Source organism: Actinia tenebrosa, unplaced genomic scaffold, assembly GCF_029948245.1.
Source record: "Actinia tenebrosa isolate PJP-AT-01 unplaced genomic scaffold, QUT_ActTen_1.0 PGA_scaffold2__45_contigs__length_23673736, whole genome shotgun sequence".
NCBI lineage: Eukaryota > Metazoa > Cnidaria > Anthozoa > Actiniaria > Actiniidae > Actinia > Actinia tenebrosa.
The window spans coordinates 3,030,476-3,055,911 of NW_028292579.1; the positions used below are offsets into that span (position 1 = coordinate 3,030,476).

At 36.0% G+C, this 25,436-nt stretch overlaps 3 protein-coding genes across 3 annotated transcripts; 2 read left to right on the forward strand and 1 right to left on the reverse strand.

The window, feature by feature from the left end:
• Positions 1-274: 274 nt before the first annotated feature.
• Positions 275-19,968, forward strand: LOC116286851 (putative ATP-dependent RNA helicase DDX27). The gene is made up of 21 exons (XM_089034375.1): positions 275-415; positions 511-651; positions 785-841; positions 1,051-1,135; positions 1,412-1,473; positions 8,126-8,218; positions 9,292-9,397; positions 10,979-11,091; positions 11,594-11,654; positions 12,541-12,791; positions 12,953-13,094; positions 13,527-13,663; positions 14,022-14,120; positions 14,862-14,944; positions 15,081-15,261; positions 16,060-16,174; positions 17,122-17,192; positions 17,528-17,633; positions 18,622-18,727; positions 19,348-19,458; positions 19,771-19,968. The coding sequence occupies exons 1-21, from the start codon at positions 323-325 to the stop codon at positions 19,784-19,786; spliced, it is 2,229 nt and encodes a 742-aa protein (XP_088890501.1). The 5' UTR covers positions 275-322; the 3' UTR covers positions 19,787-19,968.
• Positions 1,870-6,769, forward strand: LOC116286909 (uncharacterized). Its single transcript, XM_031693502.2, has 9 exons — positions 1,870-2,454; positions 2,610-2,894; positions 3,026-3,252; positions 3,375-3,918; positions 4,213-4,648; positions 4,934-5,105; positions 5,332-5,480; positions 5,554-5,742; positions 5,944-6,769. Exons 1-9 carry the CDS (start codon positions 2,056-2,058, stop codon positions 6,117-6,119), a joined length of 2,577 nt encoding a protein of 858 aa, XP_031549362.2. The 5' UTR covers positions 1,870-2,055; the 3' UTR covers positions 6,120-6,769.
• LOC148909012 (uncharacterized) lies at positions 6,110-7,766 on the reverse strand. The gene is made up of 3 exons (XM_089034381.1): positions 7,420-7,766; positions 6,783-7,028; positions 6,110-6,528 (listed from the first exon to the last, which is right to left on the reverse strand). The coding sequence occupies exons 1-3, from the start codon at positions 7,641-7,643 to the stop codon at positions 6,363-6,365; spliced, it is 636 nt and encodes a 211-aa protein (XP_088890507.1). The 5' UTR covers positions 7,644-7,766; the 3' UTR covers positions 6,110-6,362.
• Positions 19,969-25,436: the final 5,468 nt, after the last annotated feature.

Sequence of the window (25,436 nt, forward strand, 5' to 3'; positions counted from 1 at the left end):
GCCTACTAGGAAAAGCCGAAAACGAAAATAGATCAGTTCTTGGAAATGCTGATGCTAGGGAAAAAACCCAGGAATCCTGAGCTCAGTTCGGCAGTCCATATTAGTACTCATGATAAAGATTGGCACATCATAAAATCACAGGTAGCCCAAGCTTGGTTTCTGTGGTGTCCTGCTTACATTTCCTTATAACAGGACACCACAGAAACCAAGCTTGGGCTACCTGTGATAAAATATGTTTAAAATATTTAAAAATCTGGGTTTCCTGTATCTTAATTGCGCATGGGCAGTTGGTTCTCTAATCCACGTGTGTTTTGATTCCAAGATGGCGGCTTCTTTGCCGTTTGTTGGAACCATCGACTCAGATGAAGAAATAGAACCTTTAGACGAAGACAACGACAGCGAGGAAGAAGAACTAGTAAGAACACTGATCCTTCATTTTATATCTGCCTGTATTTTTCGCAATTATTTTGTTCTAAAGTTTAATTTTGTTGGATTTGTTTTGCCTAACAGCCAAAGAAGAAGAAAAGTAAAAAGATTAAAGATAAGTCGTTGTTTGAGAAAGGGTTCTCGTTTACAGACCCGAACGATTTGGAAGATCAGTCATGGAATCTGGACATGGCAATTAAAGTTGCCAAAAAGAAAGATGAATTGGTAAATATTCGATTGAAAATGCATTCCCCTTCCATGTAGGATACTGAGTTTGATATTTTTGAAGCTGCAAGAGAAAGTTATCTTTATCTTTATATAAATACTTGAATTTTGAAACCCATTTTTATCACTTCAGGCAACCCCAACCACTTCACTGCAAGACAAGATATCCAAGAAAAGAGAATCTAAAAAGGTATGCACAGTATGAGGTCAATATTCAAGTTTATCTGTAGCAAACCAGCTAAACAAAAAATAACAAAAAAATATTAGTTTTTATATTTCCATGTGCAGCTTTTACAGTGCAAATCAAAAAACTTCGGAGACCTAGAAATATTTGAAGAATGTTTATTTTTGACCAATCACGAACAAGTTAAAGTAGCATTGTTTTATATCTTTCTCCAGAAGCAGAAAGCAAAAAGTAGGGAGGAGGAAAACACTGAACAAGAGGAAGAGGAGGAAGTCACTCAATCAAAGGCAACAGAAGGCAGTAAGTACTGTACAAGCTCTGGTAGTTGATACAACAACACTGTATCCCTTGACTTTTTGGGATGTGAGCAAAGTTCTGTTACAACTGTAAAATGGTATGGCTGTGCAGTGCTTTGCCATTACTATTGCCATTCTCATTTTCTCATGTCATTCCACTGTTCATGTGAAAATTGCTTTTTGATTTTTGGAGTCTCACTGTATCATAATAGAAAAAAATAATGTTCTGTAAAATTTGCTTATTTGAAGTAAATAACCATAATATGCTTTAATTTTATAGCCAAATCAAGCACAGAAGACTTGCAGGACAGCTCAGAAGATGAAGATGAGCTTGAAGATAAGGTAATCCTGAGTATTTGAGCAGTCCATTTGTACTTCCACTTCACATGCTCATCAAAATACATAGTAGACCTTTATACTATGAATTAAATTGTAGGAGCTGTTATCATAGGATTGGAAAAAATGGTTCCACACCACTTTCTTGCAATATGCACATTGGTTTAAAATGCTGCAACAATTACTGTAAAATGGTTTTTGTAAAAGTACAGAGTTACGTTTACAGTACTTTTAATTACTTTCATTCTACTCCAACCATCAACACTCAAGTTTATTTTATTTTATTTTTCATTGGTGTAAATATACTTTTATTCTTTCTTTCTCTTTCATCATTTCATCTCCTTGAATACAGTTAGACTTTCAATATATGTACTGTAAAGTCTTTAAAGTGCTTATGAAGCGAAAATGAGCCCCCCTTTTTAAATCATATAATTAATCTTTAGCACTTCCTTAGTAATTCTGTGCAGTTTGAAAGGAATTTGACCAAAGGAACATGTTTTTTTTGCGCTTTGAAATCCGGTAATATGGCTAAAATTGTGCGACAAATTTCGCGCGGCCTAATTAGTATGCGTGACGTCAAGGGGTTTGATGTCTCTACTAACTATACTAAACATGGCGGACGACACTACGAAACTGGTTCGTCGTGGAGGTAAATATTGTGTGGCTGGAGGCCCTGGCAGTGTCAGTTGTACCAATACAACTTACACACCAGGTATCTCGATGCATCGTTTTCCTGTTAGTGAATCTCAAAAAGCGAAGTGGGTGAGATTTGTTCGTAAACATAGGCCCAAGTTCTACCCAACATCGACGTCTGCTTTGTGCTCTGCTCACTTTGAGCCTACTTGTTATGTGAGACGCTTAGACATTTCAGTCGAAGCAAAATCGGATATACCAACATTGAAAAGGCTGGAGAAGGATGCAATACCAACCGTGGATTCTGTTGCTCCTCAAACAACAAAGTTACAAACGCCTCGAGAACGAAGACAAGTAAGTCGACCATATGAAAGCTCGTTGTTATGAACTATGAACACTGCGTTTCGGTGTTTTGGTTTTACTAAAATAAAAAGACTTAAAAAATTATTGATGACTTATTTGTCGAAAGCTTTTTTCTTACCATATCCATTTTTTTCTTCCAATGCTAGGTTCTTCGAAATGCCCATCAACCGCCTGCTCAATCGCCGGAGGTCGATCTCGAAACTGATTCCGAAGCCGCCATTGTGAACACAGATGATGATACGTCAAATTTTGTAACCCCTACCACTTGTACTTCTTCCTACTTACCTCAGACAGCTACCGTTAATGTTGACCCTAACCCTCGAGAGTCATGTGGAAAGTGTATTGAGACGAAAAAGAAATTACACAGAGTTCAAAAGGAGAACAGTCGACTTCGGGGGAAAATCTCTCGTCTACAAACAGAAATTATAACGGTGAGAAAGGCTTCTATGGGCGATCTATTTATTCGTTCAATATTCTCCATTAAAGTTTACTGCCCCTTTCTTATTGATAAAGGTGATTAAAATAATAGAAAATTGATTTTGGCTTATTTGGGCTTTTACAGATGAGAGAGAACCCACGGTTCGATGTTGAGGGAGAGGGTGACACGAATGAAATAGACGAAGGAAAGGAAAGTGATGGCGAGCACCTGCGACAAGAACTAGAAGATCTAGACGATGCCGAGAGCGAAATTGAACCTATGGACACAGAAGATGTTGACTGGGCTGCTATGGAAGAAGATATCAATAATTTAGAGGAAGAAAGCCACAAGACAACCACACAATCAATTGAGTAAGTTCTGTGATGATCATAATAATGATAAAGAGTGGGCATGACAATATTATATTAAGCTTCCTATAATGCTAGTAATATTATATTATTAATAATATTTTATTATTTTTGATATCTTTCAGAGTTGAACCCAACACCAAAAGCCAAAATGAGCCAAAGTTTATAGTCTTCCACTGTATGCTTTTGAAGTTGTTCTCTATGTTTTGCTTCAAGTGTCGAGGTGGGAAACCTTCTGTAGAAATGAGAACAAATGGAACAATGGTAACAGTGAAGCAAGGTTGCAGTGAGTGTAAAGGGTCCTTTCAGTGGGACAGTCAGCCAACATGCTCATTAGGAAAATATCCTATGGGAAATGTATTGCTGAGTTTTTCCATCCTTATGGCTGGTGCTTCTGTCAGTAGGGTTCTACTGGTGCTGAGACATTTTGGTCTTACTGCGTATTCTATTAGGACATATTTTGCGCATCAGAAGAACCTACTATTCCCAACAATTCTTAAACACTGGGAAAATCAAACAACGGGAATTGTCAATCAAGTGAAAAATGTGAAGGACAACTTTTGGAGTGGTGATGGAAGATTTGACTCCATGGGCCATTCTGCAAAGTTTGGGATATATACAATGTTCAACTGTAGTATTTCCGAAGTAGTTCATTTCCAGCTGTTACAGGTAAGTACTTTTATGCATGTTATTGAATTTTGAAGCTATATTCTTTGTTGTCACTTGACATTATTAAAATATCATTAGTGCTGTTGGCTAAAAATGCAAATGAGAAATGCTGATTACATTTAGATTATCTCAAGCGTCAGAGTTTTGAAGTCTCAAATATTTTACAGATGGAAATATTTGAAATTTTTTCTGAATGGTAGAAAGCTTTTTCTTCATTTATAAAATATGTAGTATATTTTATATAAAATGTAAAGTAGTTAATCTGACAAAATTGCTAACTTCTTATTATACTAGTCAAATGAAGTTGGCAGCAGCCAAGCTATGGAGTTGGAGGGAGCTAAGAGATGCTTTGCTTTCATGGATGGCCTTGGACTTACCATTACAAATTTCATATCTGATCGACATCGAGGTATTGCAAAGTGGATCAGGGAATGTCAGCCAAGTACTCAACACTATTATGACATTTGGCATATTGCTCGATCCCTAACAAAGAAAATGCTCAAAGCCAGCAAAGAACATGACTTTGAGAGTATAAAATATTGGATGAAAGCAGTAAGAAACCATTTGTACTGGTGTGCTACGACTACCAAACTCAACTTCCAGGAGTTAATTCTTGCCAAGTGGGAATCCTTTATGAGGCATGTGAGCAACAGACACACTGATCATCCATCTAAATTATTTACAAAGTGTGCACATGAAACATTGCAACCAAGGAAATGGCTGAAAGTTGGTAAGACATGAACAGAGTTTTCGTGTCACTGACACCATTATCTAGTGCATTTGAAGAAAAGTATCTGCATAAACGAAGTACAAAATTGGACCCAAAACAATATTGGATTTTTTTATACGCCCCATACCTGGTTCTTTTTAATATGTGAACCTGGTAGTGATGTTAGTGTCAAAGAAATTTTGTTTGCTTATGCACTTATATTTTTCATGAATTGTAATTTGTTCTTTTTAGCAGGGATTGTGTAAACCTTTTGCCTGATTGCAAAACATGTATTTCTTCTGACAGGTTCAAAGGCCTATGACAAGCTGGAGAGTATTCTCATGAAAAAACAAGTTCTAGCTGATGTCAAAAAAATGTCACCTGAGGCCCAAACAAGCTGCCTAGAGGGGTTCCATTCTACTCTAAATTACTGGCATCCTAAAATGATTTGTTTTTCCTGGCTTGGGACATATTGCAGGTATTTTATGAAACCAATGATAATATTTTATTACATACTGAAGGGCACACTATACAGCCAAGTGATGGTTGTAAAAAAGTAAAGTAAATCTTTTCTGACTAGTTAGGTCCAATGTTTTTTCAGGGCCAAATAAGTGGAAATGAATTGGTTGCTAATGATAATAATGATATAAATATTATTGTCACTATATATTCTTATTACTGTCATTTTACTATCATCTTTGTAGAACAATTTTGGCTAGTCTTCATTTTAATGAAAACCTCCAGCGAACAACCAAGACAACAAAAGATGGCAGACCATATGTCAGAGTTGTGTACCCAAAGTTTAAGCTTGGTGAAGAGATTGTACGTGAAGTTGGAATCCCTCCTACATATGGTAAGAAAGCTACTATAATGATGCTACCCATTGAGCTATTGTAGATTATTTTATTTTATTTTTTATTTTACAGTATATGTTGATGAAATTAGAGAACTTCTTTTCTCCTTGGAATCTGAAAAGCGAATGGAAATGCTCAGAAAATACCAGCCGCAAGCACCAGAAACCCTTACTGAGTCCTTTGCTGATAGAGTAGGAAGAGAAGCAGCAATCCATGTACACCATCAACGTAAAGCATTAAGGATTGAACTTTTTCCTTCAGGTTAGTCATGAGTAAGCTACATAATACTGCCTACATTTTTTTTCAGATAAACTTGAAGTAATCCAATCAACACAAGGAATGATTGAAAATGAAAAAGCGATTGGCCCCCAATAAAAGGCTCCCTTTCAAATGCAATCAGTGAGTAATTTTTTGCCGAAATACATTTACTTTACCATTTTTGTAATTTTTGTTTGTTTGCAGCCCAAGAACAACAAGTTCTAGAAAGTGAACATGCCACAGTCCCTTCTAGTTCTAACCCCAACAGAAAGACTAGAACATGCAAGAAATGTTCTCAGCCAATGAAAGGTCACTCACGCTCCAGATGTCCTATAGCCACAAGTACTAATGAAACACCGGTCACTGCATCTAATTTATGATATTTTTTTAATGATAATAAATAGCAAGCAATACATAATAATAATAAGTAATTAATAAATTTTTCTAGGAAACTCCATGTATGTTGTCAAAGACAATGTCACATGGTTACATTTGCTATTTTACACCATAGTGCTGTGACATTTTTTGTAGTTATGGTTTGTAAACCTTGTATCTCGTTGGCTTTGAAAGTTATGAGTCTTATAGCAAACACGAACAATCTAACAGCTTCTTGAGGCATATTACTAGTCACTCCTTTCTCGTGATCCTGCATATCCATGGCAGTTGGTGCTTGGAAATGTTGTCCTAATATAATGATACAAACATGCTGACAATGGTCTGCTGTTGTCCCATCCAAGGTGGCCACACAACCATCGTATCAGCCACCTGTATGCCACTGCTCTGAGGTATCTACAATGTGAAATAAACATATTGATTCATATGGGATTGTAAGAAACCTGACCATTGTGGAATATTATCATTACTATTTGATGAAAGAAGATTTATTTTCCACTCCTGAAGTCAAACAATTTTTAGTGTAAAGGATTTATGTAAACACAGCACATTGCAGTTCATTTGTCACTGACTTCCATATGAAAAGACATTCCCCATGATATGTCATGCACAAGAATAAAAAAGTTATAATTATAAACTTTTTGTCTTACTCGTTTTCTGATTGATTTCCTTTACGTCGATACATTCTGCCATTTTTTTCTCGAAATAAAGGGCCAGCCTGTTTCAGTACAGTCCTGTTCACAAGTGAAGCAAAGTCTTCATGCTGCGTGATACACGAATGACGCTCGATCGACGCGTCAAATAACATGAGACCAATTGCTGGCCTTACTTTGTGGCAGCATCGAAATTCTCGCGAAACGAGAACATTTTCCACATTGCAATGTCCACATTTGCACCTACAAAAGACAATCCAAGTCAATTGAAAACAAGACACTCGAGTAAGTTTATAGTTTTGATACAGCTGCATGCATAGCAAAGTATGGTGCGACAATCTGCATTGACAGCTGATAACCTGTCTCGCGATTATTTACAATCAAAATCTAAGTTACAACCGATAACATACAATTAAATATTACTAATCTTGCGTGAAAATAAATTGTGATTCAGAAAGTTTAAAGTTTTATTAAACTAAGAAAGGCAAGAAAACGTTAGGTGTGATCTTTGCGTCTTCGAATGCAGACGACGCAACGATGAATGAATGAATGAATCGAACTTGATTTTCAAATTATAAAAAGCAATGTTTACATGCATACTAACATTAAACCAAAACGTGACTATAAAACCTACCAATTGCTTACTGGATCTCTGTTCTCAACTCTGGCTTCTAACGTAGCATAAGGAATCCCATCTTCGTCGTGTTCATCGTTTTCGTCATTTTCGTACTCATCTTGGGACGCCAGAGGTTCGTGTTGGTACGGTTGAAATATATTATCAACAAAGTTTTCGGCTTCACTTTCCACCTCCGATTCCCCACTGGCTCGTGATGAAGCAGAATCATCAGTATCAGACATTGCAAGCGTTGGAACCGGATCAAACCAAACAGCAACAAACCCAACTTGCTAGTGTTTTCAAGTATTTTCACATATGTCACTTGTGCCCTGGTCGCGTTTGTCAACCCCTTGACGTCACTCGACCCAGTCCCTTGTCACACAATTTTAGCCATATTACCGGATTTCAAAGCGCAAAAAAAATATGTTCCCGTGGTCAAATTCCTTTCAAACTGCACAAACTTACTAAGGAAGTGCTAAAGATTGATTAGAGAATTTAAAAAAAGATGCTTCACTTTCACTTCATAAGCACTTTAATGCCTATTGGTAATCTGATCGTTGACAAACTCGAGTGTTCATGATTATAGACTAGAATGACAGAACTGTAAAATACAGTTCAGTACAGCTGCAGACTGCATCAATGAAACTATACTGTATCATTTCCCACTATCTATGTTATTTATAATGCTTATAGCTTATCTATCTCTCTCTTGTTTTTATTTTAGTTGAAGATAAAAAACAGCTTTTTCTTAGAACCACCTCCACAAGTTCAACACCAGAGTTTCACAACAATGAACCTGTCAAGGCCTCTACTCAAGGTAATTCGTCAGAATGATTCATTCTTTTATGGCTTGAGCATATGATACAATTGTTACATGCATTGTTGTTGGGGGTGATATAGTTTTTAACTGATGTGGGAAAACTCAAGAAAATCATGTCCTACAAAAAACCCATTTACAGTCAACTCTCATCTTTCAGACACCTTGCTATTGTGGATAGGAGCAAAATACCTGGCACGAAATAATGACTCTCACTATTGTGGATGCTCCTTATTATATTAATAGACACTTAATACTCTTCCTGGTAGACAGAGGCAGTTGGGATTTTTAATCGCCTTAGTAGCATCTGTTACAGTATGTTAACTGCAAGTATATTTCAAATCAACAAAGGCGATAAAAAATCACAACTGTCTTAGTCTACTTGGAAGAGTACAATGTACAGTAGTAGTGGCATATGGTCCCAATTGTGCCTGCTGTAATGAAAGTTGACTGTATACCCAATGCTGGCCAAAAGTGCAGTCATGGAAATGTTGCATTTTCATTGCCTGAAAACATCAATAATGTAATGCTGCAGAGGTTCACTTAAAGATTCTCTTTAGACTTCACATACATGTAGAGTAGTAGTCACATGCAACATTGGCAGAGACTGTGCATGGGTATACGTACCTGGTTCTTTGTTTATTTATTATTTATTTATTTATTAAACTTTCACTGAGTAAACTGAATAACAATAATCGAAAAAACAACAACAACAAAAAAAGAAAAACTAATTAATAAATAGCAATAATGATAAACAAAAAAATCTCAGCAAGGGACAAACACAACAGAGCAAGCTCCAACAAGATGAAAGCCCATGCCACATGCATACCAGCTACCGCTTAAAAAAGGGCAGCCACACACAGGTCATGATCATTGGCTAACTTTGGTTTAGTTTATCCATACACCATTTCCGGCTTAACATCACTGGTCAAAATGACCAGCAAGGTAAAGATTTGACTGGACAAGTTCCAGTTCTGGCTCGACATTGTCTGGTGGCTGCTGACATTTTAGCCCTTCATACCAAAATATACACATTCTGTCTGATCCACTTTTAACTGGTTGTTTGTCTGTAGGCTGTTACTGAGCTTGGTTTTCTCCACCCAACACCAATTCAAGCATCTACTATCCCTATGGCTTTGATGGGTAAAGATTTGTGTGCCTGTGCTGCTACAGGAACAGGTACGTGTAATACAGTGGAACCCCGTTAATAGGGACACTGTTGGGACTGACAAAACTGTCCTTATTAACAGGGAGTCCCTATTAACCGAGGTGTCAGAAAAACAGCTGAAAACACATTTTTAAACCATTTATTTTTACTGTGCTGTAAACCTTGAAATACAATGTTCAATATGACAGCCTAAACTGAAACAAAACTGCATATCACGGTACAAGCACTACATCATTTCTGTATTATACTGTACTGTGCTGTATAAGTTCATTTAAAGAAATCTGTAAAAAGGCCAAGGCATTGAAACCGAGACTAAATCATGTGAGGTGGCCAGATATAATTATGATTATTGAAACAATGAGTGATAAAATTGTTAACTTGTAGTTGAGTTCTGGGACATAACAGTGCAGTGGTATTGCGGCGGTATTTCATTATGCTGTAATAGCAAACTCTACTGCAATGATCAGTGTGTGGTCCGTTGATATGCAAAAACTGAAAATACAATCCGTATTAAGCTCATTATATCAATAAACAAATACAGTAAAGACGTCTTCAAATTTCAAGTGTCCTTAATGCGGGGTTCATTATGCATGGGAACTGTCATTCAGGTCCTAGAAATGTGTCCTTTGTACTTATTAACGGCTGTCCTTATAAAGCGGGATAATTTAACAGAAAATGTATGGAGCTTTCGTTGGGACTTTGAAACCTGTCCTTAATAACGAGGTGTCCTTATTAAGCGGGTGTCCTTAGAGCGGGGTTCCACTGTATTAAAAATTTATTATCAAAATTCAAATTCGCTTTTGGCTGTTACATGTATTAAAAATTTAATATATATATATACATATACAATTATAATAGATAAACTGAAATACATGTAGCAGTCATTAGCTGCCAGCTACTTGCAAACTGCTATGACACGATGTTTTCAAATTGACCTGGCGTCACATTGATGAGAGGTGAGTGCTCTTTCACCCACAAATATATTTTCCAGTTAATCTGATATAGGGTTATTATCAAAATTCAAATTTGCTTTTGGCTGTTTCATGTATTAAACACCAAAAAAAAAACTTCCTGATTCAACCGTTTTGAAAATATCAGGACGAATGGCATGTTGTGCAGCACTTGGGAATGGGCAGAAGGACTGAGATTCCTGAGAATGTGTGCTTTATAAGGTTTACTGTCATAACACTACCTTGTCATGACGCCCCCAGCCATGACGCCCCCACGTATACAGTGGGAAGCACGGGTGGCGTAGCGGTGTGAGCGCTCGCCTCTCATCAATGCGACCCGAGTTCGAGTCCTGCCGGGTTCGGTGTTGTATATGAGTAGAGTTGTTTGTTGGTTCTCTTCTGTGCTTCGAGGGTTTTCCGGGTTCTCCAGTTTTCCTCCCTCCGCAAAAATCAACTCCTAAATTCCAATTCGATCATGGAATGAGGGCCACAGGTTTGTTAGCCACTGGCTATTAAGTGCTACCCTCGTGAAAAAAGGACGATTTTTTTTTTATACAGTACCATTATTGCACACAGCACATGCATGTATTTCTATTGTTTGTCATTCCCCTTACATGAGTATGGAATCCTTTTTTCCTCCAGGTAAAACTGCAGCATTTATGTTACCTATATTGGAGCGACTGATCTATCGTCCACAGCAAACCCCTGTAACAAGGGTTCTTGTTATCACACCCACAAGAGAACTAGCAATACAGGTGTGTAAGCAATTTAGGAAAGAAATATTTTATTTGTGACATTGTGCCCAATGACCATTAATTTCATTAAACCTTAAATTAACCTCAAGGCTGATCTACATTAGCTAAGCCAGGGCATAGAAATTGAAATTTACTGTTTAATGTATTGTCAGGAAATGGAGAAAACTATCAGATCAAGGGAGATACCAATTAACTCTACTCACATGTAATGTCCATTACAGGAATCAAACTTGAGTTATTAGGGGTTTGACATAATTGGACAAGTGCTACACCATACAAAAAATATCGATTGGTATTACTGACACTAAAATTTTTTTGTTTAATTCCATTCAGCTTGCACATAATTATTTCCCACTTAAAACTATATGTCTTTTCATTACATTGTTGTCTGTCTGTACAGTGTGTGTCTGTCTGTCTATTTATCTGTCTGTTAATATTACTGTTTGACTTGATGAATTACTTTTTAAATTGTTCATTTAGTATATATCATTTCATTCCACAGATCCATTCTGTTTCATCCAAACTAGCCAAACATACAAACATCCACATCTGTCTAGCTGCAGGTAATGATCAACATTGTTATCTAATTAGTCATTTTCATTGAGGGACCTCCGATCCAGTGAGATTAATAATGTAATACAATACATGGTTCCAAAACCTCACAATAGACCCCTTTCAAATTCCAAATTACCGCTGTGTTTCGTGATTACAGACTCAAAACTTTTTGTATGTTGAAGTTGTGCATTCTTTACTTTTCTCTTGGTATTTGTGAATATTTAAAAACTGATACGAGGCTAACCCTGTGCAAATGAGTCTGTAATCAAGGAACACAGCGGTAATTTGGAATTCAAAACTGGTCTTCTATTCAATTTCAATTTATAATAAACTTCTGATGGAGGAAAACTATGTTTTTAGTCCCGATATGGTGAGTCATTGCCAATTCTCCCTAGCCAGAGACTATAGTAATGTTGCAGCACAATGTGCCAAAGTATGGCCATGTTTAATGTACTTACTTCTATGCACAGGCTTTTGTAGTATGATATAAACTGGGTGTCTGGTTTTACCAAATAACGATGTGTAAATGCCCGCTCCTTTGACAGCAAAAAGCCAGTGCACAGAAGTACAGTATGTGGATAAATTAAATATGGTCATACTTTTGGGCATTGCACTGTAATGTATAAGACACACTCTACTCTGTTGCTCCCTACCCCCCTTGAGTGAACTTGACATGATAAATGTACCAGTTATCTGCATAAAATCGTACAGATAATACATTTAAAAATCTTAAGCTCACACACTATCACGATTGGCTGGCAATTATTGCCAATCAGAGGCGAGATAGTGAGTAAAATATAACATAATAACACTATATGTTTATCAGTCTATTAATATGTATTTCTATCTGAAACATGCAGTCATTTTTAGTTTTATCCAATTTTTTTTAAACAGGTGGACTTGATTTGAAAAGCCAAGAGGCTGAGCTGCGCAACAGACCAGACATAATCATTGCAACCCCAGGCCGACTGGTAGACCATCTTCACAACACGCCAAGCTTTGACCTACAGGCCATTGAGATTCTTGTGCTGGACGAAGCGGACCGTATGTTAGATGAACACTTCAAAGACCAGATGGATGAGATTATTCGCCTGAGTAACAGGGGAAGACAAACTATGCTTTTCTCTGCTACAATGACAGAAGAGGTAAGCTATTTAATAAATGTATTCATTTTTATCTTGAAATGCATTTTTACTGTTAGATGTGTGATGATGGTGAAAGGATAACCGGTTTCTTATAGCCATAGGGTGCCACCCTCTTGTGTCCTTTGGTTTTTAATGTCTTTTTCTTCTTTGCTTTCTTAAAGGTGGAGGAGTTGGTTTCGCTCTCATTGAACCAACCAGTCAGACTGTTTGTTGACAGTAACACTGACGTTGCTTACAACCTTACTCAAGAGTTCATTAGGATCAGGCCCAACAGAGAAGAAGATCGGCTGGCCATTGTAACAGGTAAGGTTCCTACCACTAACAGATAAGAGTTCGTATGCAGTCAGTTGTTGACTGTAAAGTCTGGGCGTGCTCTAAGTCTGTATGCAAATTAGTCGACACATCTTTATGCTATTGTAAAAATATGTAAATTTGAATTCACAAAATGGACTTCACAAAATGCCTAAACTTATTGTCCATACTTAAAACTTTTCTTGTCAAAAAATAATATGTACTGTAGCTTGTAAAATGGAAACCTGAATTTTATACATCTGAGGGGAATTATTTTACAGCTGTTAAATATAGAGGCTTTGCACTTTTTGTGTGATTGCAGCCATGATTAATGATTTACGCAATAAATATTTCAGAAAAAAGAATGTTGTTTTTCCTGTTGTCATGGTTGCCATCACGTGATGGTGCAAGCCTCTATTGAGTACTATAAACATTTGTTTACAGCATTGTGTTGCAGAACATTCACTGACCATTGTCTAGTCTTCCTGCAAACAAAATGGATGGCTCACAAGCTGAGAATTATTCTGGGCTTAATGGGGCTTAATGTTGAGGAACTCCATGGCAACCTAACTCAACTCCAGGTAAGGACAAGTTCCTTGTTTGACATTGAACACCAAACATTTCACACACTTTAAATATTTACATTTTATCAGATTAGTTAGTCTTGGGTCAGTTCACAAAAGCTGACTGCACCTATTATTGGGAATCTTCACGCACTAGTACTGCAAACCCAATTCTTTCATATACTGCATCCCTTTTAATGTTTATTCTATGCAAGGCTACATGTAACAAGGCAATACGAAAGAAATCACATTATTTTTCCATAGATCGAAATACTTCAATCCTTTTTAATTTTATATTAGCGTCACAATTTTTCAATGGGTCATACATGTATATTTAGCAAGCCTATAATGAAGGTGTATTTTTGATACAAACTAGAGACTGGAGGCTCTGCGCAAGTTCAAGGAAGGCAAGGTGGATTTCCTTATAGCGACTGATCTTGCTGCTAGAGGACTTGATATTACTGGAGTAAAAACGGTAAGAAAAAAAATTTATTCTACAGTATTTGGGTGTACAGTATATGCATCCAAAGTACAATCTTTGGGGATGGCATTTGTAGAGATTTTAGTTAGCCAGTGAAACAAAGTTGTATAAGCGAAGATATATTGTATAAGCGATGTAAGTGAATAGATCTGGTTGTGAACTAATCGAAATCTAACAAAACTTGGCAAGTCATGAAGCTAGGGGACTTCACTTGAAATGAAAACCAGCAAAGAGGGATATAGTGATTGGAAAAATTTCGCAAACATACAGTTATGATCATTAGATACCATAAATTCGTATATTATGCTCATTTATTATGTATAGTTAGGATAGCGCGCACGCTGATTGGTCGAAAACAGTGTTTTATTAGTGAACGGAGCACACATGCTCACGCCATCCCCGCGTGCAAAATTCTGCTAGATCCTGCGACCAACTTTTTTTGCGTAAATAAATTCAATACCGAAAAAAATTAGTAACTATATAATAAAGCGCATAAAACAGCTTTTTCCCTGTGCCTTTCAGCAATAAAGCACTTAAAAAGCGTCGTAAGCTGCTCATGAAGGGACATAAGCACTAGCCTACAGCTCGTCCTTCTCCTTATACTTGTTTCGTGTTTACGCCACTTCCTGCGTGTTTTATTACTGAACGAAGTCAGTCACCGAACGGCAATATGTGGATTTAGATAACATAACAGATTATAGTACAATTATAACACTAGATTCCTTGTTTTCCTAGGTTATCAATTATACTATGCCTACCAATGTTAAACAATATGTCCATCGTGTTGGTAGGACAGCTAGAGCAGGCAAGAGTGGAAGGTAATGAACATTACTCACATAATATGCGGGGTTTCTTACTCTTACGACAACAACAGCAACAACAGAAAAAGCAAAGAAGACAACATCAGCAACGTTATTTTAATGAAGCTTAATTTTGGTAAATGTTTTCTTATAGGTCTGTTTCTCTTGTTGGAGAAAAAGAAAGAAAATCTCTGAAGGAAGTGGTGAAAAACTCGAGGACACAAGTTAAAAGTCGAATTGTTCCCCCAGAGATAATAGAAAAATATGCCTCAAAAGTGGAAGCGCTGGAAGCTGACATTAAAGATATTTTAAAGCAGGAAGAAGAAGAAAAGGAGGTGATTATTATACATGAAATGCAAGAAAGATAAAGATCAACTCGTGGTGGTTTTGAACTGATTCGTTATCAGTAATTCAAGATACCATTCTTTTAGACACCATTGAAGGAAGGAAGGGTGACGTAGTGATAGTACACTCACATCTCTTCTCTGGGGTCTCGGGCTCTTCATTACATGAGAGAAGAGTTCGTGAGGTCTCTCCCTTGATTCAAGGGATTTTCTAAGGGTTCTCCAGTTTTCCACACCCTGCAAAACCTAGCCATCTAAATTCTAATTTGATGATATGTAAGCTTTTCGTGCCCTGGCTGATCATCCCAGAGGCTGTTTCGTGTTATTTTTTCCATTTATTATCATGATTCTCACTTCATGTTTTTTCAACGGGTCGACAATGGACTACAGGTACCTCCACGATGCGGCGGCCATCTTGAATCACAAGGCATTATTGGTCGTCCTGGGGGTCAAACATGCATAGCTTTGTTACAAAAATGGATTAGAGTTGACATTTACGGTTCACAGCAAGACAATTTGACAAGAGACGAATTAAAACAAGTGAACAGTTCCACAACTTAGGAAACATCTCAAATATCGAGGGGTCGTCATTCCAGCATTTTTTGTTTTATTTTGACCCCCTCAACGACCCATAATGCCTTATGCTACAAGATGGCCGACGCATCGTCGAAGTAGTCCAATCCTCCTCTCGCTCCAAATTTAGTGTTCACACATTCTAGTTAGATGAGCTTTTATATAGGAAAATAAGGTCCTCCTTTGATGTTGTTACGTTTCCATCTTGTTGTTTAGATGCGTGTGTCAGAGATGGAGATGAACAAAGCCAGGAACCTGCTGGACCACGAGAAAGAAATATTTGCACGACCAGCGAGAGTATGGTTCCAGGATGGTTCAGGAAAACGAAAAGGTACAATCTTGTACACCAAATTGAAATATGGCGACCAATTTGAATAACTATTGTTCTGCACTGACTAGCGACTGACTATCCTCGTGTTCACGTGGAAACATAAATCCTTTTCAGATGTATGAGAGGCTAGTCAGAGCATGATTATAGTTATTCAAATTTTTCGCCATATTTCGATTCGATTGCTGGTTTTCAATCATTCCCAAAAGAATTCGAATGAATAACAAAAACATGGCGGCCATGTTGGATGATATAACAAAAGAGACTATTGACGAATCTTTTGTTAAAGGCATCCAACATGACGGCTGTGAAGACCATCAGTACAGTTCACTTTTATTACTTTGTGCAGCTTATTGTGCGCAGTGGTTAAAGCATTTGTTATTTCTCCCCTTGAAACTCGTGTTTGTAACAAAGCTATAGTAGAAAGCTAGAAAAAAGAGTACGTCCATCCAACCCTACTCGCCCTCCCGCTTTCCATTCATCCCTCTTTCCTTCCTTCCTTCCTTCCATCCATTCATTTTTATTCATTCATTTATATTTTTAGATATATAATCATACAGCTTCTCATTAATCCCATATAGGTAACTGTCCAATTATTTTCTTAATTGGACAGGTCTTGTTGATATGGGATTACTTAGGCATCTATATAATTAATAGGTAATGGGATTTCATGCTCCCCAATCAAGAAATAATTAGCCAAGAAAAATTCCTCTGACTGCCAAATTGGACTCGGCCTACGCCCTCATCCAATTTTGTCAGTCCTCTGAATTTTCCTCATCCAATTATTTCTTAATTGGACAGCATGGAGTCCTATTACATATACTAATGAGTCTGCTCTCAGACCATTCATTTATATTCTTTTTTCCAGAATCTAAGGCGAACTTTGACATTCTCCCAATGCTCTAATCATATATAGTAAGTTCAACTGATTATTTGTTATTCATTTTTAGATAAAAATGACGATAAGAATCAACCAAAGAAAAGACTGAAAAAAGAAACCAGAGAAGTCGTTAAAAAGACGGTGAGTACTGAAGCAAAAGATTACTTGTATCTCTCAATTTGTGTCGATTGCGATGGATGATACCCTGCGAGCAAGAGAAGTTAAAAGGAGACTCTGCTCGCAGGGTAGATGGATAATTGTAGCTTTCACTGAATATTTCCCCGCTTCTGAGCTACGAAAGCATAGGATATTGTTAGCTCATTTCTTAATCATCTTTTGGATGGAAGAAAATAGTTATACAATGCTTGCTCGTGACATAACATATTTTCGCTTAGTATTCCGTATTTTTTTATTTTGTTTTTATTTATTTATTTATTTTTTACGTATTTTAAGCTTAGAGGACTTTTATTCCGTAGGAAGAAGAAAAATCAAGACACAAAGAAATGGAATTCATTAAAAGAGAAGCAAAGCGAGCCCGAAAAAAGAAAAAGCTTTACGCCTTTCCTCCTGATGACCCTCAAGGTTTGTCCAGAATGTTATTAGCGGGTTACCTGTGGTAAACCGCTCATAAAATACCTTCTTTTTTATATCACTGAAACCGAACTAAACCAAGATTGTAAAACACTTTGAATCATTATGATCACCTATGGTTTTCTCAACTAAAAGCGCATGCACGTCTTACGTAAGCGCGGGAAATGCTCAAGGTGGAAGAAGAATAGTTAAGATAAATAGAATCCTTCTCGAGTAATAACCCAACCCGTTAAAGAATAAAAACGAACATTTTAAATATTCAAATATCACACAAAAACACTTTATTTATCCTTCTTTGTCCGAATTGTACCCTACCTTAAATCAACTCATTAGAAACGTTTTTTAAGGCCTACGATCACCTAGCGATTGATTCGTTAACCGAAATCGCGCTCGCGTCTTCGTTAAGCGCCGGAAAATCCTCTATGCTGATTGGGCAAGGTAAAATAAAATTTTCATTTGCACAGTTGCATTGTTGTTTTTCCCCACAACTTGAATTATTGGTATACGTCGGTATCAGTTTAATAATGTCATCAGGCAGTATTCAAAAGACTGAGTCTAATTACTGATAAATGAAAGGGCGCTAGGGCAAAAATTGGTGGTTTTTTAGCCGTTAGACTCCGTTATATTGGTGTTTTTAGCCGCTAGAAACTGCTTAAACTGTTACTAATCTGTTCTGTTATGTGCTGGCTTGATTTGTTCAGTTTTTCCGTCTATATACGCCAAAAATATTGCTGTGACCAACGGTTCAATCGTACGTAACGAACTCAGTACTGTATCCTATACCTGCCTCGTGACCGCTTACGTAAGCGTACGCGTCGGTTAATAAGTTAATAAGTTAATCCAAATCCCCTAGAATAACCAAAAATGAACATGTTCATAAGTTAATCCAAATCCCCTAGAATAACCAAAAATTAACATGTTTTTTGCCCTAGCGCCCTTGGTCAAAACAATCATATTGGGATATGTTGTGTGTTTTCAGGTCAATCTAAAAATCCAGGAGTAAAAACTAAAAACAAGAAAACCAAGTCATTTGATCAAGAACTGACAGATACCAGCAAAAAAGCCCTCAGGCGGTTTAGGACGAGGTGAGTTGAGATGTACACCCTTAAAATAGCTGTAGCTTCTTTGTGAACTTGTTTTCATGAAAACTATATTTCGGGTATATTATGTATTCATTATTCGCTGTCTCGTTTCTTATTGGTTTAGTACGTTGAAAACAAAATTCACATTATCTGCAGAATCATGTTAGGATAATAGACCATTTTCAAGTTCCAAATTACCGCTGTGTTCCTTGATTACAGACTCATTTACACAGGATTAGCCTCGAATCAGTGTTTAAATATTCACAAATACCAACGGGTAAAGTAAAGAATGCACAACTTCAACAATACAAACACTTTGAAACTTGGCGGACCTTGACTGGAACACGTGAATATTCTTTACTAAATCGAGGCTGAGCCCGAGTAAATGAGTCTGTAATCAAGAAACACAGCGGTAATTTGGAATTCGAAAAGGGCCTTTCCACGGAGGGCTGTGGGGGATAAGGGGGGGGGGGGGGGGGGCTCTCAAATATATGTTACTTTTACATTCAAAATCTACTTAGCTTCCCATAAATTGTTAACAGTCCTCAAGGTTTCCACATCTTATTCCAGTCATATCCAATACAAATTGTTTTATGAGTTATTGTTCATTATTTGTGTTTTAGCGATGCTACCGCTCCACAACCAAAGAAAAGTGTTAAAAGTTCCAAAGTTAACAACTCACAAGAAAATAGAAACCCTAAAGGAAAACCAGGGAAATTTAAGTCTAAAAAAAGGTAAGAAATGATTGGGTTAGTTGTCATAGTTGTTTTGGAATCACTTAAGTGCTGGATACACTGGTGGTTAAAAAAGGTGGGGGAGGCTGTTTTCGAAGGTCTATGAACTCTCAATGTCTCAGCTCAGGCCCAACATTGAACTTAACATGAGGCAAACCTAATTGAAACAATTGATAACAAGGTGGTATTGTTTGATGTCATTAGGTTCGGTTCATGTGAAGTTCGACGTTTCACCTTGGTCCAACTTTCATTTCTTAGTTGGTATTCTTTTCTTATGTGACTATGATTTTAATAGAAAAATCTTTGATTTAGGTTTAAAAGAAGATGATGTGACGATCAGGGGGAAAAGTCTACAGGGTAAAATATAGGAATCTACAGAGTAAAATATATTAGACCTACTTCTTGTTCTCAGTTTGCAGCCATGGATGGACAGACCCCCGTGGACTCGCACTATTGTATGAAATGTCTATAAATTTACATACTTATTTCAATAAAAAGTATCTCCCATAATTCCGGTCTTCTTCTTGTATTGTAACAGACTTATGCATGCATTTTTATATTGTCAAAGTAAATCCTGAAACATCTTGAAGCATTTCTATTTTTTTATTTTTTTCGTATTCTTTTTTTTATTTTTTATTTATTTATTTATTTATTTATTTATTATTTTTTGGCGTGCAACCACGTGACCGAAAAATCTATTTAGATATCAATAACGATGAAACAGCCGCCATGTTGGTTGATCTAACAAGGTAAGCTTAATGCGTATAGTCAATCAACATGGAGGCTATGAGATAACATGCACCCTTAAAATAAAGATCCTATAAGAAAAGAAAGCGGAAAACATTCAAATGTTGGCCCAACGTGAATCCAAGCTCGAGGAAAATCCCTTGGTATCACATTCAGCCAATGAGAATGCAGCATGTAACATGACCCGTTCACGCTTCTCAACGGCCGTTTGCATCGATCACACGCTGTATGAGAAATCAAATATTCGACTTCAAGCAAGAATTTCTCTGGATATTTTTGGCGTAATGGCATTCTGAATAGATGTAACGATAGATTATAATTCCTTTGATATGTTGAATTGTTATTGCGGGCCAAGGGGAAGGATTGAGATTTTTTTGGGAGCCTACCGTGATGTGTTCGATATCGGGTGGCCAGCCTTCCCATTATTTAGAGAGAAAAGTGCGTAATTTTAAAAAAAGCACTAAACGGCCCCAAATCGCGCTGAAACCTCGCCAGAACACTTAACAAGCAACTACTACAGCAGGATTTGAAGCAAATTGTTGGGTGAAACATTTTATATTGTTGTATCTTCATCATAACTCCCACACAGGAACCTTGTTTTGGGCTGCCTGTGGATAGACTACCACAGGAAACCCATACAACATAAGATGCGTACTTCCCCTGTTAAAAAAGGGAGAAAAAGCTATATTATAAATAGTCAATATAAACTGATCTTCCGAAAAAATTGACGAAAGTAGTTTTTTTTAATTTTCATTTTATTTCAATAGAATTCTTAAAGGAAAAAATCATGACAATTGTCACGCTCCAACCATATATGGAAGCAACTCATTTACATATTTTTTCAAACCTGCAGTATTTATAGTGACACGCTTGGTGGAGTTTGGTGGATATAAGCTACAAAAAGGAGAGTTGTGAAAAATACTTTCTTTCAAAGCTAATTTGCTGTAGTTGGCTTGAAAAAAAATCAAAATAGAGGTAAACAAGAAATACATTTTTCAAACTAAAGTTTAATGCAACTATTATGAGTCGTTGCACAAGCCGTCAGGGATCAGACCTTTTGCTTTAGATATCTTTTTAATAGTTTTGAAATACCTCCTGTAGTTTGAAGAACTTCACAGCTATCTCGGTGAATGCATGGTGAACAAATTGGAGATTTCAATTTCTAAAGATTGGACACACTACAGGTTAGTATTTGACAAAGCAGTCGAGAAAAATAGCTGAATCCGATCGACTTTTTACACGAGCAAATACAGTCGGTGCAAAGGCGGGAAAAATCGTGGCTTAACCATGTCAAATATATTAAAAATGCCACTTTGAACTGCATATTTTTCCATTTTGCCTTTATAGGTCGATAAACTCTGCTCTCAAAAGTAAATAAATGTTAAATAAAGTCTATATTTATTGGATTTTATTAACGGTTCTTACTTTTATCTAAGTTGGACTCCCTGTGGTATCAGCGGTTCAGCAAACAAATCAACGAGGGCTCATGAGCGCGAGCTCGGCTAATTATACGTCACGACTGACGTCATTAATTCTAATGATAGAATAAAATGACGTTGCAGCGCTAAATTGATTCATTTGAACAATCGACATGGAGCCGGAAAACGAAGAGCAGTATTGTAAGTCTTTTTTAACAAGTTCGCCGAGTTGCATCTGACGTCAAAGTTTAGTAATGCATCATTTGAACTGCCTCTGTCAGATTTTTGAATGCTTTTTTATTATAATTTCAGATTTGAGCAAAAAACGATTGATCAGTAAAGTTAAGGTAAGGTGTGAGTTTAAACGATGAATGATATTGAGGTGGCACAAAAAGACGGACATGCACGAATAAGGACACTTGTAAACAGATAGGATGGTCAAACATCTATTGAAAAAAGTAGTTATGGACAAACATGCACCGATGGTAGACGAAGAAAAAAAATTAAAAAATTAATAAGAATTAAGATGACAGAGAGACACTGATAAAACAAGAAAGAGAGAGAGAGAAAGGGAAAAAGACGATCAGTTTATACGAAGGCGTATTGTAAAAAAAAAAAGAACGACAAAAGAACCAATCTACCAATCGAGAAAGAGAATCAATTCACTTCTTGATTGAGATAAACAAACACAACAATTGTTCGTATAGAATAAAGTTCATCACGATATCGTGGTAATATTAAACTGTTTTCTTATAGACATTAAAGAACGCTGTCAAAGAAGGCTTGACAGAATTAAAACTTAAAAAGGTATGTCAAACCATTTCTACTAGTGTCTGTTAGTTGGCTATTTAACTTTTTAGATATAGTAGTATGTTTTTAAACTTAATTGATTCATTTATATATTATTTACATTAATTTAATTTATATATATATATATATATATATTCATAATATATACACCTAATTGCAACAACATTGTCACATAAAAATAAAAACAAAAAACAAATAGGAAGTTTAATATTTTTTTAACAAAACAGAAAGAATTATTTCACTGTTTCCAGACCTTTTGAAGGTATAAACTATTTTTTTGATAATAATAATTAAGCAATAAAAATAAAAATGATAGTAATAATAATGATAATAGTAATAATAATAATTATTATAATAATAATAACGATAATTTTTTTATTAATAAACTTTATTGACAATAATAATTCTTCAATAATAATAATAATAACAATAATAATAATAATAACAATAATAATAATAATAACAATAATAATAATAATAACAATAATAATAATAATAACAATAATAATAATAATAACAATAATAATAATAATAAAAACCGCGAAAAATTATTTTTTTTGATATTACCTTGTTGGTATATACTATAACAAGGGAAAAAAGGGAAAAAAAGTTTATATTAATTCCTATTTGTTATGTATTTATAAAATGATTAATTCATTCTGGTTTATTTGTTAATTCGATTTTATTTTCAATTTTTATTCTGTTATACTGAATACTTGAACTGAATATTTTCTGATTAGTAATATAAGAAACGATACATACAGTAATTCACGACGTTTCCAGGTCATGCTGACCTCATTATCAAGTGTGTTTAATGGAACTAAATCTTGACTATTCATAAACTAGAAGAAAATTTGCATTTTACAAAAAGAGCTTTGCCTTGAGGGAATTAGACTGAACATTAAGTGTGATGGCCTGTTTGATTGAATAAAAAGAATTTCATCAAAAAGGCATTTGAACTTGCTCATGCATTTTTTAATCACATTAACGTTCAATTACAAGTCCCCAGGAGTGGTACCACGATCGTTTTTGTAATGTTAATAAAATGAATTATTTGCAGGATGAAATTGATAGTTTGAGACAAGAAAACGAGGTAAATATGGTTATTATTATATGATTTTTTATTGCCTGCCTGCCTGCCTGCCTGCCTGCCTGCCTGCCTGCCTGCCTGACTGACTTTTTTAATGATTTTTGTCGTTCTCTAGAGAATTAATGGAGTGTTAACTCAAAAAAAAGACATTTGCAAAGAGTAAGTCAGATAAATACATGTTTGTTTGTCCTTCCCCTCCATTGTTGCCTCGCCTCTCTCTTCTATCGCCACGCATCTACTTTCTTCTACTGATCGATATAAATGGCATCTGAAAACTCGTTATAACTTCGACTGCATAAAAAGTTATTATAAACATTTATTTACTATGAGACTTTGCTTTGACCTTTTCAGGTTGGAAGCTGAGAACGAAGATTTAAAGGTAATACACTGTAGAAATATTGAAGTGTTGAACTCCTCCTTAAACACTAAAATATTCAAACAATTAATAGAGTTATAGTGTGCAAGGGCGGATCCAGGATGTTTTTTGAGGGAGTGGGGAGGGTTGGGGTCCATAAACTTCGCTCAATAAGTGTCGTCATCTTTGACGTCATACATACATTTTACCAGTCATAACTTTTCAAAACACGACACCATTATTTGGCTTTCAATTTATAAACCTACATAAGAGACACGACATTCAATGGAAAAGGTTTACGATGGAGGGAAACAACGAGCTGTAAAAAGGTGGGGGTTAGACTTTCAAGCCCTCTGCCCTGGATTGACCCTTGCATACCATATGTACATGAAAACCTTTGTAAGACTGAAATTAATTGCATAAATTGAATACTAAGTTCAGAAAACCGTATAGAGTTGGAAAAACTGCAACAACGACACACGCGGGAAAACGAATGGAATCGAGTGATTTTACTTTTACACAACTAAGTGAAAACGTTTCTAATACAAAACTTTGCATCAATTTGTACAATTTTGTTAGTTAACGTTCTCATAGATATATGGTATGCACTCTAATAGTATTAACAATGATGTTTTATTCATCATCAGGAGATGGTTAACACAAAAAACAACACAATCAAGTCGTGAGTATTAGTCATGTATTTATATAATTCATGTAGAGATCAATTTAATATTAGTTAATTTTATTACTTTGAAATGGGTTGTGATCAGTAGATGATTCCAATTGATAGACCAACATCTACTCTAGCTACAGAAACATCCCCCTCCCCCTCCACTTTAGAATGACTTGAATAGTAGGGGAAGAGGTTCTCAAGCCACACGAACACGAAGAGATGTCAACTGACATAAGGATCATCATTTCGACCCAGGATGCTTAGCATGCTCTTCCTGGTGTAAAGATCCAACAAGGCTCTTATAAATGGAATAATTATCAAGAAATATTTATTTATTATTTCTGTAAACAATAGGATACCTCAGGATACTTCACATTACATTTACCAAAACAAGCAAGGGACTGATATAAAGTTAATAAAACCAACAAAGTTAACTGATTCCAGTAAAAGTAACTCCATCACATGAAAAAACAACATACAAAATACAGCAAACTGGCTTTTTGACCAAGTTTCAAGATGTTTTGTTGCAATTTAATGATAATTCAAACACTGACCAATGTTACAGTGAAACGATGGTGTTCTGTCAAACCGTCCAGCCACACATACATCATTCTCTTTAGTTTAGGAAATTCTTTATGTGCCCAATTTACTTTTTTATTTTATTTATTTATTTATTTTTTCCCCTAACTGATTGTTATATGATCTTTCTTGTCGTGGGGTTTCGTTTTTCAATAAAGTTTGAGAAACTTGGTACCAGTTCCTTGCTCGTTTAGTTATATGTTCGTTGTGTTGTTAATTATATCCTTTCTATTTACTGTGATGTTTCAGCCTTGGATGGAAGCAGTATCTTAACAAGGTAATAAAACAGTATTCACTGAGCATAAG